This window comes from Oncorhynchus tshawytscha, linkage group LG13 (assembly GCF_018296145.1).
Source record: "Oncorhynchus tshawytscha isolate Ot180627B linkage group LG13, Otsh_v2.0, whole genome shotgun sequence".
NCBI lineage: Eukaryota > Metazoa > Chordata > Actinopteri > Salmoniformes > Salmonidae > Oncorhynchus > Oncorhynchus tshawytscha.
The window spans coordinates 29,414,115-29,429,572 of NC_056441.1; the positions used below are offsets into that span (position 1 = coordinate 29,414,115).

At 45.1% G+C, this 15,458-nt stretch overlaps 1 protein-coding gene across 4 annotated transcripts in view; it reads left to right on the plus strand.

Annotated features, from left to right (window-relative positions):
* The window catches only part of LOC112264648 (RNA polymerase II subunit A C-terminal domain phosphatase), a 128,908-nt gene that overhangs the window by 30,416 nt on the left and 83,034 nt on the right, over positions 1-15,458 (plus strand). For all 4 annotated transcript variants that reach the window (XM_042295502.1, XM_024441396.2, XM_024441395.2 and 1 more), the window contains 3 exons: positions 9,486-9,627; positions 9,712-9,930; positions 14,884-15,046. In XM_042295502.1, coding sequence (XP_042151436.1) covers positions 9,486-9,627; positions 9,712-9,930; positions 14,884-15,046 — 524 coding nt within the window. The remainder of the gene's footprint in view (positions 1-9,485; positions 9,628-9,711; positions 9,931-14,883; positions 15,047-15,458) is intronic.

Here is a 15,458-nt window from a genome sequence, read left to right on the forward strand (position 1 = left end):
ACATTTATATCATATTGGCTCCAAAGTATCGTGATAATATTGTATCATGAGGTCCCTGGCAATTCCCAGCCGTACTGTTTATACTCTTTATGTTAATTGAAGTCTGAGTGGTGTGGTAAAACCATAGGTGGAACACAACGCAGATGGCTAAAATAATTTGTTTGAAACATATTGACTGTCGTGTCAGAGGTCAGGTTACAGTCAACACAGGAAGAATATCAATTACATACTCCTCACCTCCTTCTCAAAGGCCATTGCAGGAGAAGGTCAGAGGGGAGGGATCTTCCCCATAGCCTGTTGATGCTGCAGGTCAGATCAGAGCAGCACTACAGGGCCAGCCATGTCCAACTCATTATGTCCATGATGACATGGTGATCACCTCTCAAATGCATCAGAGCCTGAGCCCGGTTCACACCTCAAACACGTAAGAGCCTGTCCCCCTGGTCCATAATCATCTCAAACACATCAAACACACCGCCCCCTGTTTCACCGGTTCCTGGTTCACTGGTCCAAGGTCATTTCAGGTGTCTGTTTATTGCTCATTTGGCAGAATAAAGCAGTTGGCTTGTTCACAATCACCATCATTATCAGATAGAGTGGACTACTGCGAGAGAGGACCTGTGTACTCTCTGCCAGGGAGTTGGGTCTCTTGTCTGCTTCGTTGGGTTCCGAGGCCAAACAAACAAGAGGAGAAAAAAAACAAACAGCCGAAAGTAACATTGTTTCACTCAAAAGTCAAGTGATTTTCCTTCGCTGAGTAGATAATAATTTGCAAAGGAAAAAGCTGCTCATTGCAAGTGTGTTTGTCTTTGTTAGGAAACCTCAAGAAGGAGAGGGCATTATAATGGTTGTTGCTCACTGAGTCAAATCACATTTAACAAGGCAACTGCAAAGATGTCGGCACCCAAGAAAAAGGACAATTGAGATAGTCACACGCAATAACACATTTTCAGTTAATTACTTTAGCTCCCACTTTGGGCCAATCCATGTCATTTAGCAAATGCCAGATCTTTATGGCAAGACTCATCATTCACCCAAGTTTTGACAAAATAGTACCAGTACTGTCTGAGGTATTGCAGGTGACTAACGCATTGAGACAGATCCACAGTCATTGTTGGGGAACAATTATGGTTGGAAACTACACTGCATGGCCAAAAGTATGTGGACACCTGTTCATTTCAAAATCATTAATATGCAGTTGGTCCCCCGTTTGGTGCTGTTACAGCCTCCACTCTTCTGGTAAGGCTTTCCACTAGCTGTTGGAACATTGCTGCATTGAACATTCAGCCACAAGAGTATTAGTGAGGTCAGATTGATGTTGAGCAGTTAGGCCTGGCTCGCGGTCGGCGTTCCAATTCATCCCAAAGGTGTTCAATTGAGTTGAGGTCAGGGCACTGTGCAAGCCAGTCAAGTTCTTCCACACCGATCTCGACAATCCATTTCTGTATGGACCTTGCGTTGCGCACAGGGGCATTGCTATGCTGAAACAGGAAAGCCTTCCCCAACTCTTGCCACAGGAAGCACAGAATCGACTAGAATGTCATTGTATACTGTAGCGTTAAGATTTCCCTTCACTGGAACTAAGGAGCCTGACCCTTGAAAAACAGCCCCAGACCATTATTCCTTCTCCATCAAACTTTATGGTTGGCATTATGCATTGGGGCAGCTAGTGTTCTCCTGACATCGGCCAAACCCAGATTTGTTTGTCGGACTGCCAGATGGTCAAGTATGATTCATCACTCCAGAGAACGAGTTTCCACTGCTCCAGAGTCCAATGGTGGCAAGCTTTATACCACTTCAGCTGACACTTGGCATTGCGCATGGTGATCTTAGGGTTCTGTGAGCCTACCGCTTCACGGCTGAGCCGCTTTTGCTCCTAGGCATTTCCACTTCACAATAACAGCACTAACATCTGAACGGGGCAGCTCTAGCAGGGCAGAAATTTGACGAACAGACTTGTTGGAAAGGTGGCATCCTATGACTGTGCCACGTTAAAAGTCACTGAGCTCTTCAGTAAGGCCATTCTGTTGCGAATGTTTGTCTATGGTTGTGCGCTCTATTTTATACACCTGTCAGCAACGGGTGTGGCTGAAATAGCCGAATCCACTAATTTGAAAGGGTGTCCACATACTTTTGTGTATATATACTATACATGTTTCAAATGGAGAAGGCAAGGCTGTGTTGATGAATGCTATGGATGCATCCTTAATGCCACCCTATTCCCTTTATAGTACACTACTTTTGACCAGAGCCAAAGGGCCAATTTGGGACTAAGGCCATGTCAGGAAGAAACAGGCTAGAATAGGGGGGGAAAAGATAATGGCACTTCTAACCTTTCCAGTAACCTCATCTGATCGATACATTCAACCTCAACATCTAGCAGAGAGAAAGGTGTAATGGGATAGTGAATTGATACTATGGTTCTCTGTTCATCCCTATCATTATACAGTCATACTGTATTTTCTCTGTTCATCCCTATCATTATACAGTCATACTGTATTTTCTGTTAATCCCTATCATTATACAGTCATACAGTATTGTGTCTCTGTTCATCCCTATTAGTTTATTACTCCATCACTACATTTAGATTATGAAGTCTCTCTAGCGAGCTAAACCATAATGAATATTAGGCCCACTTAAGATGGTTTTCACCCAAAACTATCTTTTGGCATTTGTTTCATTAGTCAATTGTTGATATCGCCCCAAAATGTTTCACATGTTTTGGTATTTTGTTTCTCATGAAATAAATACCAAAATATCATTTTGGGGTGGAGTTTTCCTTTTAAGTGTTGAACCCAGCGAGCCTTGTAACCTACAGCACATATTCTGTCCTGAATTGAATCAGTCCCTTAATGAATTCCGAACAGAGAATAGCCTAAGCTGTTTCTTTATTGCTTTTCTCAGCTTTAGCATGAGTATATTCTGGTCCCTAATAGGCATGGATGCTATCATACTAGCCTCTTCGAGATATTAAACTGTCATTTGGATTGCTGAATGCATTTTCGTGTAACGGCGCACCAGCCGGAGTGTCTTGGGCTATTGAATCTGTACATGGCTAGTTATGGCTTACACCTTGAAGACCACTGTGACCAAGTAAGCTGTACAATTACCAGGTGTTACTGATTTGATGAACACATACATATATATATATAAGACATATCACTAGCTTGTTGTTCCATTAAAATCCTGTCACTACGGCCGTGGTTTCAATTTGGTTTAGCTAAGCACTTTGTTGGTGTTCAATCAAGTGGTACTATCAGAGTTCCTACTGACTGAAATTAGGTTTGGTTCGTATCGCCAACATGGCCCAGCCTTCTAAAGATAGAAGACCATTACCAGTGGTCTCTCTTCAATTATAAAGGCGTGAAGATGCCATTAACAAGACAAACAGGCCTGGACAATGAGTACAACTTTGTTTTTAGATTATCCTTGAACAATATGTAAGCTGCTCTGACGGCTGGTGCTTAAAGCTCGTGAGGGAGATAAGTGTTTCCAGTTTTAGAGATGTTTGTAGTTCGTTCCAGTCATTGGCAGCAGAGAACTGGAAGGAGAGGCGGCCAAAGGAAGAATTGGTTTTGGGGGTGACCAGAGAGATATACCTGCTGGAGCACGTGCTACAGGTGGGTGCTGCTATGGTGACCAGTGAGCTAAGGGGGGACTTTACCTAGCAGGGTCTTGTAGATGACCTGGAGCCAGTGGGTTTGGCGACGAGTATGAAGCGAGGGCCAGCCAACGAGAGCGTACAGGTCGCAGTGGTGGGTAGTGTATGGGGCTTTGGTGACAAAACGGATGGCACTGTGATAGACTGCATCCAATTTATTGAGTAGGGTATTGGAGGCTATTTTGTAAATGACATCGCCGAAGTTGAGGATCGGTAGGATGGTCAGTTCTACAAGGGTATGTTTGGCAGCATGAGTGAAGGATGCTTTGTTGCAAAATAGGAAGCCAATTCTAGATTTAACTTTGGATTGGAGATGTTTGATGTGAGTCTGGAAGGAGAGTTTACAGTCTAACCAGACACCTAGGTATTTGTAGTTGTCCACATATTCTAAGTCAGAACCGTCCAGAGTAGTGATGCTGATCAGGCGGGCAAGTGCAGGCAGTGATCGGTTGAAAAGCATGCATTTAGTTTTACTACTATTTAAGAGCGGTTGGAGGCCACGGAAGGAGAGTTGTATGGCATTGAAGCTCTTCTGGAAGGTTGTTAACACAGTGTCCAAAGAAGGGCCAGAAGTATACAGAATTGTGTCGTCTGCGTAGAGGTGGATCAGAGACTCACCAGCAGCAAGAGCAACATCATTGATATATACAGAGAAGAGAGTCGGCCCAAGAATTTAACCCTCTGGCACCCCCATAGAGACTGCCAGAGGCCCGGACAACAGATTTTGCAGCTCTTTCAGAACATCAGCTGACTGGATTTGGGAGAAGGAGAAATGGGGAAGGCTTGGGCGAGTTGCTGTGGGTGGTACAGTGCTGTCAACCGGGGTAGGGGTAGCCAGGTGGAAACCATGGCCAGCCGTAGAAAAATGCTTATTGAAATTCTCAATTATAGTGGATTTATCAGTGGTGACAGAGTTTCCTATCCTCAGTGCAGTGGGCAGCTGGGAGGAGGTGTTCTTATTCTCCATTAACTTTACAGTGTCCCAGAACTTTTTGGAGTTTGTGTTTTCTAACTGCCCGTGTATATTGGTTTCTAACTTCCCTGAAAAGTTGCATATCACAGGGGCTGTTCGATGCAAATGCAGTACGCCATAGGATGTTTTTGTGTTGGTTATGGGCAGTTCGGTCTGGAGAGAACCAAGGGCTATATCTGTTCCTGGTTCTACATTTCTTGAATGGGGCATGTTTATTTAAGATGGTGAGGAAGGCATTTCAAAAAAAACAAACAGGCATCCTCTACTGACGGGATGAGGTCAATATCCTTCCAGGATACCCCGGCCAGGTCGATTTAGAAAGGCCTACTCGCTGAAGTGTTTCAGGAAGCGTTTGACAGTGATGAGGGGTGGTCGCTTGACCGCAGACCCATTACGGATGCAGACAATGAGGCAGTGATCGCTGAGATCTTGGTTGAAAACAGAGGTGTATTTAGAGGACAAGTTGGTTAGGATGATATCTATGAGGGTGCCCGTGTTTACGGCTTTGGGGTGGTGCCTGGTAGGTTCATTGATAATTTGTGTGAGATTGGGGGCATCAAGCTTAGATTGTAGGATGGCTGGGGTGTTAAGCATGTTCCAGTTTAGGTCACCTAGCAACACGCACTCTGAAGATAGACGGGGGGAAATCAGTTCACATATGGTGTCCAGAGCACAGCTGGGGGCAGAGGGTGGTCTATAGCAGGCAGCAATGGTGAGAGATTTGTTTTTAGAGAGTTGGATTTTTAAAAGTAGAAGTTAAAATTGTTTGGGTAGGCACCTCCTTCAGCCATTACAGAGACACGTGAACAACCTTTCTCTGCAAGTCTGAGAGACACTGGCTTTATAGAGCCACCTCACCTCCTTACTCTACAAATGTCACAAGTACCGTCCTGTTCTCTGAAACCCACTGACTTCAATGGTGTAACTCTGAAAGAGGAGCAGGGAAGAATAGTCTGTCTGGGCCAAACAGATGATTCTTTCCCTCTGGTCTTTCGAATTAGCGTCATTGAAGTCAGGTTGGCTGCCTGACTGGCAAGTGGACGTCATGTCTCTAAAGGAGTAATAGCCTCATCCAATCCAACGTGCCCTCAGACATCATCAAGCACAGGAAGTGGCAGGCAGCATTGCCGTCGGCTGCACTTTGCAATCAGCGGTCCGTGGGGGCTCAACGAGCTCTGTACGTCAGAGCCGGACAAATTCAACCACAGAGAGGAGGAGGGAGAAGGGGAGAGGGAGCACGTAGGGAACCACAGCATACAAGGTCCCACTTCATGTGAAGAGGAAATGTTAAGAAGCTGCCACTGTGTGGGCTGTCGGTACAATGGCCTGAGTGACAGTCATTGTGTGGGCTGTCGGTACAAATGCATGAGACAGTCTTTCATTCATTGTACTGGGATTTATATAGGGGTTGGGCTCACTCTGGGTGACAATGTCTCATAGTGATTTTCTTGAAGGTCGATGTCCCTAGAGTTGGATAATGTGTAATAGATGTGCAGCAATGACAGTTCTGTTTTCGTTCTTTCATTCCTCCGTCCCATGCATCTTTCCCATATGGATTTTCCCATGTGACAATGTCAGAATACAACATGTTGTTGCTCACGTACAGAGCCTTCAGAAAGTATTCACACCCCTTTACTTTTTCTACATTTTGTGTTTGAGCCTGAATTTAAAATGTATATGATTTTTGTCACTGATCTACACACAATACCACCATGTCAAAGTGGAATTATCTTTTAAAAATTAAAAGCTGAAATGTCTTTTGTTATGGCAAGCTTAAAGTTCAGGAGTGAAGGTGTGCCTAACAAATAATACGTTGCATGGACTCATTCCGTGTTCAATAGTGATTAACATGAATTTTAAATAACTAACCCATCTCTGTACCTCACACATGCATACAATTATCTGTAAGGCTCCTCAATCGAATAATTCATTTCCTGAACAGACTCAACCACAAAACAGGGAGATTTTTCAATGCCTCGCAAAAATGGGAAGCTATTGGTAGATGCTGATTTTCCTTTTGAGCATGGTGACATTATTAATTAGGCTTTGGCTGGTGTATCAATACACCCAGTCGCTACAAAGAGACAGGTGTCCTTCCTAACTCAGTTGCTGGAGAGGAAGGAAACCGCTCAGGGATTTCACCATGAAGCCAATGGTGATTTTAAAACAATTAGGGTATAATGGTTGTGATATGAGAACTGAGGATGGATCAGCTTGTAGTTACTGCACAATACTAATCTAAATGACAAAGTGAAGAAAAGGAAGCCTGTACAGAAAAAAAAGCTAAAACATGCATCTTGTTTGCAACAAGGCACTTAATTAAGTAATTCTGCAAAGAAATTAACTTCTTGTCCTCAAGGCAAAGTGTTATGTTTGGGGCAAATTTGAGAGGAAAACCTTGTTCAATCTGCTTTCCAATAGACACTGGGAGATGAATACCTTTCAGCAGGATAATAACCTAAAAAACAAGGCCAAATGGGGTTGCTTACCAAGACGACATTGAATGTTCCCGAGTAGCCTAGTTACACTTGTCGAACAAAGTTTAAAATGTTTCAGTGTTTCCTTTTTAAAGCAATTTACACAGGTAATTCTGATATGTCATATGATCAAAGTGATGTTGACCTCAATATTCTGTAGTTGTGTCTGATGTATACTGTAAATCTCAGCTTTCCATTGATATGATTAAAGGATAGCAATAATGTGTTGAATACTGGTAAAATCCCAATGGGATGAAAGAGTGATAACATAGCAGTGCAGAACTGGCAGCTTTCTCTCGCACATTTTCCAACTCTAGGGACAAAGGCCTTCAAGGAAATCGTCACCCCAATTGAACTCGACAGCCCAAATTGTGGGGTCTGGCCCATGGGCTAATGTTTTGTTCAGCCATCTCAAATCTCAGCATTGGCAGTCAGATCATATTCAGAGGATGTGTCTGTCTGGCCGCTGTTGCAATGCAATCTCAAGGCTGACCTCTTGTTGTTCTGGATTATTGGCTTATAGCTAGCTACACAGTCGGAACTGAACACGCTAGTATCAATTTCAGACACACCTAATCAACTTGGGGAGAAAATATGTCAAAGAATGATAGGCTATCGATGTGCAGAGCAGAGTCAGTATTTGCCGCTGTGAGATGGGCTAACCTTGTGTTGATTGGGTACGATGCTGCTCTGAGATGCAGGTCTCTTATCTTTGGGTCAAACGTCAAGTGGAAATTGCTGCTCTCTAAACTGACAATGCCAATAAAATAACTGATTGTCAATGGAACCTAATAGATAAATGAACTGCTTCAGGACAATTGTCAATTGGCTTTGAATGTATGATTGAGGCTCCCCCGTAAGTGTTTTTATTTTATTTTATTAGTTTCCCCCCCAATTTCGTGGTATCCAATTGGTAGTTAGTCTTGTCCCGTCGCTGCCACTCCCATACGCACTTGGGAGAGGCGAAGGTCAGGAGCCGTGCGTCCTCTGAAACACAACCAACCAAGCCAAGCCGAACTGCTTCTTGACACAATGCCCACTTAATCCGGAAGCCAGCTGCACCAATGTGTCAGAGGAAGCACCGTACACCTGGCTACCGTGTCAGCGTGCACTGCCCGCCACAGGAGTCGCTAGAGCAAGATGGGACAAGGACATCCCTGCCGGCCTAACCCGGACAGCGCTGGGCCAATTGTGCACCACTCCCCGGGTCTCCCAATCACGGCTGGCTGCGACAGAGCCTGGACCCTAACCCAGAATCTCTAGTGGCACAGCTAGCACTGCAATGCAGTGCCTTAGACCACTGCGCCACTCGGGAGGCCCATTGAAAGTGTTGGTTTTAACAATAAAATCCACTTCCATTTGCATCCAAGAGTTGTTGTATATTTCTCTCTTCAGTTTGCTCCTCTGTTTATGCAGCTTGGTTGTTAAAGTGGAACTGGCCGCATTTGAACTACTTTGCAGATATGAAATAATTGCACAGAGCCTATCTTTGCCTATAAATAGAGATGCAGATGTCATTTGGCTAGCTAGCCAGATGTGAATCGCTTCGCTAGCAAACTAGTTACGTTAAACTGGAACTGTCTCTTAGTTGTCAATCAAATGTATTTGGCATCGATCAAATGGGCAGGTAGGCAAGTTCCCTCTTCAGTTGTAAGAATGAGCAGGCTACTATTCCCCATCGTTTATCAGTGCAATTCTGACGGCCAACTTGCTGAAACTAATGTTCCCTCGTTAGATTTTAGCTCCTCTTGCTCTGGCTAGCATTAGTTGTTGATCTTGTTGTTGATGCGCATAGGCAAGAGATCCTACTCTTTTCACGGTTATATTAATAGGACTGTGAAGTTCCCAAATGTAAGAGGACTCCCGTGGTATTGACATATTTTCAGAAATCCATTCAGGTGTATTTTGTGGCTCTTAGTGAATACGTTGTAATGATCTAACGTCGCGCTGTTGCTTATAAACACATAGTCCAGTTCAAAGTTAATTATGCCAGGCCCGTGTGGCAAATGGTTTATTAGAATATAAGCCTACTGTATCTCTCTGATATGGCGCACCAGTCTGCGTTGACTCGATCCTGGACAAAACACATGTTTTTGAGGTTTTATTTGCTGCATTGTGTATTAATTGGCCAAATACATGCCCGAGTTCCCAACCTATATTGCTATAGATTTCTCACGTCTTACTAGATGTGAAAATGACCATATCGAAGTGCTCATGTCAGAAAATGTATTCTTCTTGGCGGTGTATATGAACAGATTTGAATAAGATTTCATGTTGCTAAAACGCTGTCAGTTCTACTTTTAAGTTTGGTATCTAGCAACAGACGTTATTCTGTTTTTCTCTTCTTGATTGACCCTTTCCTCGTCTCTCCCAGGTACAGAGAAGGTGCGTCAGGCCCAAGGCTGTAAACATCTCCATGTGGTGAATCCTGACTGGCTGTGGGGATGTCTGGAGCGCTGGGAGAGGGTGGAGGAATCACTGTATCCACTGAAGGAGGACTACACTAAGACCCAACGGTACACACACACACACACACACACAAAGTCACAACAGTACACACACACACTCGCACAGTTATCTGATGGTGCTTCTGTCTTTAGGAGCAACAGCCCAGTCACGTTCCCTGACCTCCAAGGGTCCTTCCAGAACCCCCGGTTCCCCCCCGCCCCCCTCCACCACCACCCTCCAGCTGCCCCTGAGGTGCGGACGTACGACCCAGTCACGGGGAAGCTGATTCGCCGTGGGACTCAGGCCTCCAGACCACCATCTTACCTCCAGGCCTCCATGTCTGCTGCCCATGGCGACCAGACCTCGCTCAGGTACTGACCTGGCAATTCAACTGTGTTCACAACTGTGTGTGGCGCGTACTTTTGGATGATGATGGATGACATGCGTGTTCAGACCGGTCCTCTTCTGTGGGTGTCCATCAGATGTATTGATATCTGGGATTGATGTTTGGCTTTTCAGTGCTTCTAAGTACCTAGTAAGTCCTCTTGCCCCCCTCATAGCTAGATGAGCAAGGACACCAGGTCTCGTACCATTTAGAACATTCTGGAACGTAGCTTGTCTCTATCCTGTCCTTCTCTTTGCTCTGATGGCTGCTATACGGAGGCGTTGCAGCGTTGGGCCGAAAGGTCGCTGGTTTGAATCTCCGAGCCGAATAGGTGAAAAATCTGCCTATGCCCTTGAGCGAAGCACTTAACCCTAATTCAGCGTTTCCCAAACTCTGTCCTAGGAACCCCCGTGGGTGCACGTTTTGGTTGTTGCCCTAGCACTACACAGCTAATTCAGATAACCAACTCATCATCAAGCTTCGATCATTTGAATCAGGTGTGTAGTGCTAGGGCAACAATCAAAACGTGCACCCAGGGCGGGCCCCAGGTCCCAGTTTGGAAAACCCTGTGTTAAATGACTCTAATGTAAGTATATCGCCTTACATGTAGTAGACCCCTGGGCCCTGTATACAGAAGAGCTCTGAACTTTGTCAGCGTTCAGAAAATGTAACACTCAAAACAATAACTCTGGCAGCGCTTACAGCTGTAACGTAGAGAACAGTGTTTGGTCTGTTTAATCATATTTCTATTAGTACGCCGGGTACCAACTGTCTGTCTATGAGCCGAGCAGCAGGTGTTTACGCTGCAAGGTGGCTCCCCGACCGACCCAGCTCTAATGAATAGAAATATATATATATGTATACATGAGGCCCAATAGCCTATATGCTGTGTGGATTTTTTTTCTCCTGGAATTAAACGATTAGCCGATTTCCTGCTGGAGTTTCTGCCTGTTCATTATGTTCTACAGCTAGAGGTGAAGATGAATTGGCATGTTAATGCTGGAAAAGTCTGTTTTTGGAGGAGAAATAAAACACTGGGGCTATGATGATTGTGATGGGAAACTCCTCATTAGTCAGCAAGCAGCTACAATAAGTTGTATTAACAGGTTTGTATTTCCCAGTCCAACCTTTAAGGTTGTATATTACTTGTAGTGTCTGCATGTATTTCTGTTTTCAGTAGTGCAGGTAGCTTCTTTACCCATAGTTTGTCAAGATTAAATCGCTCTCACTTTAGAAAACCTTCGGTCCTTCCTGTGTGAGTCACCAAAAGCATCTCTTGTCACCTCAATTGGTGTGTACCAAAGAGTTAACATCCTAGGCTTGGTGTTGGTCTCAATTCAAACGTTTTCCTTTGAGCTGGCTCCAAATGTTGTGAAAGGTTTTCATCTCTAAATTGGCTGGCGTCTGTTTACCGGACGGTCTCTGCCGGGGGCTCCTTAACTTTCTGCTTTGAGACAGAAAAGTCATGTTAATAACATCAGGATGAAGCTTCGCAGCAGAGCAGTGTTGGTCTCACACACACACACACACACACACACACACACACTGAGGCACAATGCGGAATTTTTGTTACATAAAGCCCAAATTAGAGAGAAATCATCAAAGAAACTCTGCTCCCAATTAGAGACCACCAGGAGGATGTGCTGCCGCCTGCAGTACATACTGGGTGATGTGGAGTGTTGTTCCCTCTTAATCACTCAATACTTTCTATGTTCCTCTCTACATCACCACTCAGTGGGACCAGCCTGTCTCAGCTGTTTCTCCTCAGCTAGCTACACTCCTGTTCTCAACGAGGTCCTCTAACCAGACGTGCCACAACCCCAGGACTATCTACTCTATCTTCAACAGATATTGTTTGTAGAGCACGACCGATATGTTTTTTTTTTTGTGTGTCCGATAATGATTCTGACTTTTCGGGGGACAAACGTGCCGATATACTGTTTTACTGCGGGGATTGAACAAGTGTTTTTCAACACTAAATTCTCAAACTGCCATCCAAAAGAGCAATTGTCCAGTAACTTCATATGTTGATGTCCTACATTGTGAAAATAATGACACAGTATGAGAATGGGCACTAGTGTTCAGATCAGCATGAGAACGGGCACTAGTGTTCAGATCAGCATGAGAATGGGCACTAGTGTTCAGATCAGCATGAGAATGGGCACTAGTGTTCAGATCAGCATGAGAACGGGCACTAGTGTTCAGATCAGCATGAGAATGGGCACTAGTGTTCAGATCAGCATGAGAATGGGCACTAGTGTTCAGATCAGCATGAGAACGGGCACTAGTGTTCAGATCAGCATGAGAATGGGCACTAGTGTTCAGATCAGCATGAGAATGGGCACTAGTGTTCAGATCAGCATGAGAACGGGCACTAGTGTTCAGATCAGCATGAGAACGGGCACTAGTGTTCAGATCAGCGTGAGAACGGGCACTAGTGTTCAGATCAGCGTGAGAACGGGCACTAGTGTTCAGATCAGCGTGAGAACGGGCACTAGTGTTCAGATCAGCGTGAGAACGGGCACTAGTGTTCAGATCAGCGTGAGAACGGGCACTAGTGTTCAGATCAGCGTGAGAACGGGCACTAGTGTTCAGATCAGCGTGAGAACGGGCACTAGTGTTCAGATCAGCGTGAGAACGGGCACTAGTGTTCAGATCAGCATGAGAACGGGCACTAGTGTTCAGATCAGCATGAGAACGGGCACTAGTGTTCAGATCAGCATGAAAACGGGCACTAGTGTTCAGATCAGTATGATAATAGGCACTAGTGTTCAGATCAGCATGAGAACGGGCACTAGTGTTCAGATCAGCATGAGAACGGGCACTAGTGTTCAGATCAGCATGAGAACGGGCACTAGTGTTCAGATCAGCATGAGAACGGGCACTAGTGTTCAGATCAGTATGATAACAGGCACTAGTGTTCAGATCAGTATGATAACGGGCACTAGTGTTCAGATCAGCATGAGAACGGGCACTAGTGTTCAGATCAGCATGAGAACGGGCACTAGTGTTCAGATCAGCATGAGAACGGGCACTAGTGTTCAGATCAGCATGAGAACGGGCACTAGTGTTCAGATCAGCATGAGAACGGGCACTAGTGTTCAGATCAGTATGATAACAGGCACTAGTGTTCAGATCAGTATGATAACGGGCACTAGTGTTCAGATCAGCATGAGAACGGGCACTAGTGTTCAGATCAGCATGAGAACGGGCACTAGTGTTCAGATCAGCATGAGAACGGGCACTAGTGTTCAGATCAGCATGAGAACGGGCACTAGTGTTCAGATCAGCATGAGAACGGGCACTAGTGTTCAGATCAGCATGAGAACTGGCACTAGTGTTCAGATCAGCATGAGAATGGGCACTAGTGTTTAGATCAGCATGAGAATGGGCACTAGTGTTCAGATCAGCATGAGAATGGGCACTAGTGTTCAGATCAGCATGAGAATGGGCACTAGTGTTCAGATCAGCATGAGAATGGGCACTAGTGTTCAGATCAGCATGAGAATGGGCACTAGTGTTCAGATCAGCATGAGAATGGGCACTAGTGTTCAGATCAGCATGAGAATGGGCACTAGTGTTCAAATCAGCATGAGAACGGGCACTAGTGTTCAGATCAGCATGAGAACGGGCACTAGTGTTCAGATCAGCATGAGAATGGACACTAGTGTTCAGATCAGCATGAAAACGGGCACTAGTGTTCAGATCAGTATTGGCCGATATGTTATATCAGTAAAAGGCCAATATCGGCCGCCGATATCAGTCGGGCTCTAATTATTTTCCCAGCCTCACCTTGGCTCCACACACACAGCCTCACCTTTGCTCCACACACACAGCCTCACCTTGGCTCAACTTGGCTCCACACACACACACACACACACAGCCTCATCGTGGCGCTCCTCACACACACACACACACACACACACACGCAAACACAGCCTCACCTTGGCCGTCCTCAGATTGCCTAAACATTGTGCCAAACATAGTCTCTAAGCCTCACTCCTTAGGAGCTCCTTGTAGCGTATCCAAGGATGTTTCTGGGTTCTCCGTCATCTGTAAAATTCTATACAGTAGCAGTCATTGGGAGAAGTGATTGTGTTGTACAAAGGTCCACACTGTGACTGGACAGGAGGAGCTAGATTTAAATAGACTAATCAGATTCATCAACGAAGAGCAATATTCTAAGTATTTTGAGTCGATCTCATTTAGAACATGTTATGTATCCTGCTTGGCTTAAAATTAAGGAAATATATCTGTAATTTCCTACTATCCCAGTGGATCTCTCTCTGGTCTGCAAACCGCTCTGTCTCCCACTGGGAAATGTCTCATTTTCACAGCGTTTTAAAGCCCAGAAGTTGCACCCCTTCTCCCTTCCTCTCCCTCCACCCTCGTTCCCTTCTTCCCTACATGTTCTCCCCCTACACTCTGTGGGACACATCACAGATGCGTCCTGCTTCGTGTCGACGTTGTCCTAGATTAAAAAAGGAAAGTTTAATGGGTAGCATCTGTAATTTTTCTGATATTAATTTAGAGACTCACTGTATCGTTCCTCAAACATCTGTCCTTGACTGTCTCCCGTGTCTTTGAAAACGCACGCACAAACTTGAAATGTGGTTTGTGGCCGACCACATTTCACCTGCCTTTGACAGGACTTGTATATATGTCTAGTGGGGCTGTATATTAACCATATACTCCTGATAGCCCCTATGGCTGTTGGGCTGTAAGCCTGACCCCCTACTGAAAGTTTAGACCATAATGGAAAAATGGAGCCGTTTTGGAGGCTGTGTGTAATTAGAAGACGCACAAAGGGTGTTTCTCTTCCTCTTTCCCACTATCGGTGATAACAAGTCACTGGTTTTCTTATGGTGATTCACAATAATTGGGTAACAGTTATAGATGTTTGTGTCTGGCTGACGGTGGTTTGTTGTGGTGTGACCAGGGGGGGTCAGAAGGACCAACAGGGGGAGACGGCGGGTCCCTCCAGTCGAGACGACGAGCAGCCTGGACCCTCCTGTCGGCGGAGGGAACGCCAGCCCAGCATGTCAGAGACCAACCCCCTCTACACATTCTGTAAAGAAGACCTGGACAGCATGGACAAGGAGGTGAGGAACTCATACATTGTACCTGCTAAACCCTTTTCAAAGATGTGTGGAAGGACCATGGAAAATACATTCTGTCACAAACACAATACCTTTACATGTGACTCACATGAACTCTGTGTGAATACAGATTCTATACAGTCTCCAGGCAGGGTTGGAGCCGTACGGTGGACTCTCTGCGGCGTGCTATTTTGAGCTCCTAATATCTGCCGTACACAGACAGACAGAACCACACACACAGAACTAGACAGAACTCGGACATAAAAACATCAGTACATCCTTTGATGTTCCATCTCTCTCTTTAAGGAAAGTATTCTGAGAATATAATCATTACACACACACACACACACACACACACACACACACACACACACACACACACACACACACACACACACACACACACAGTGCTGTT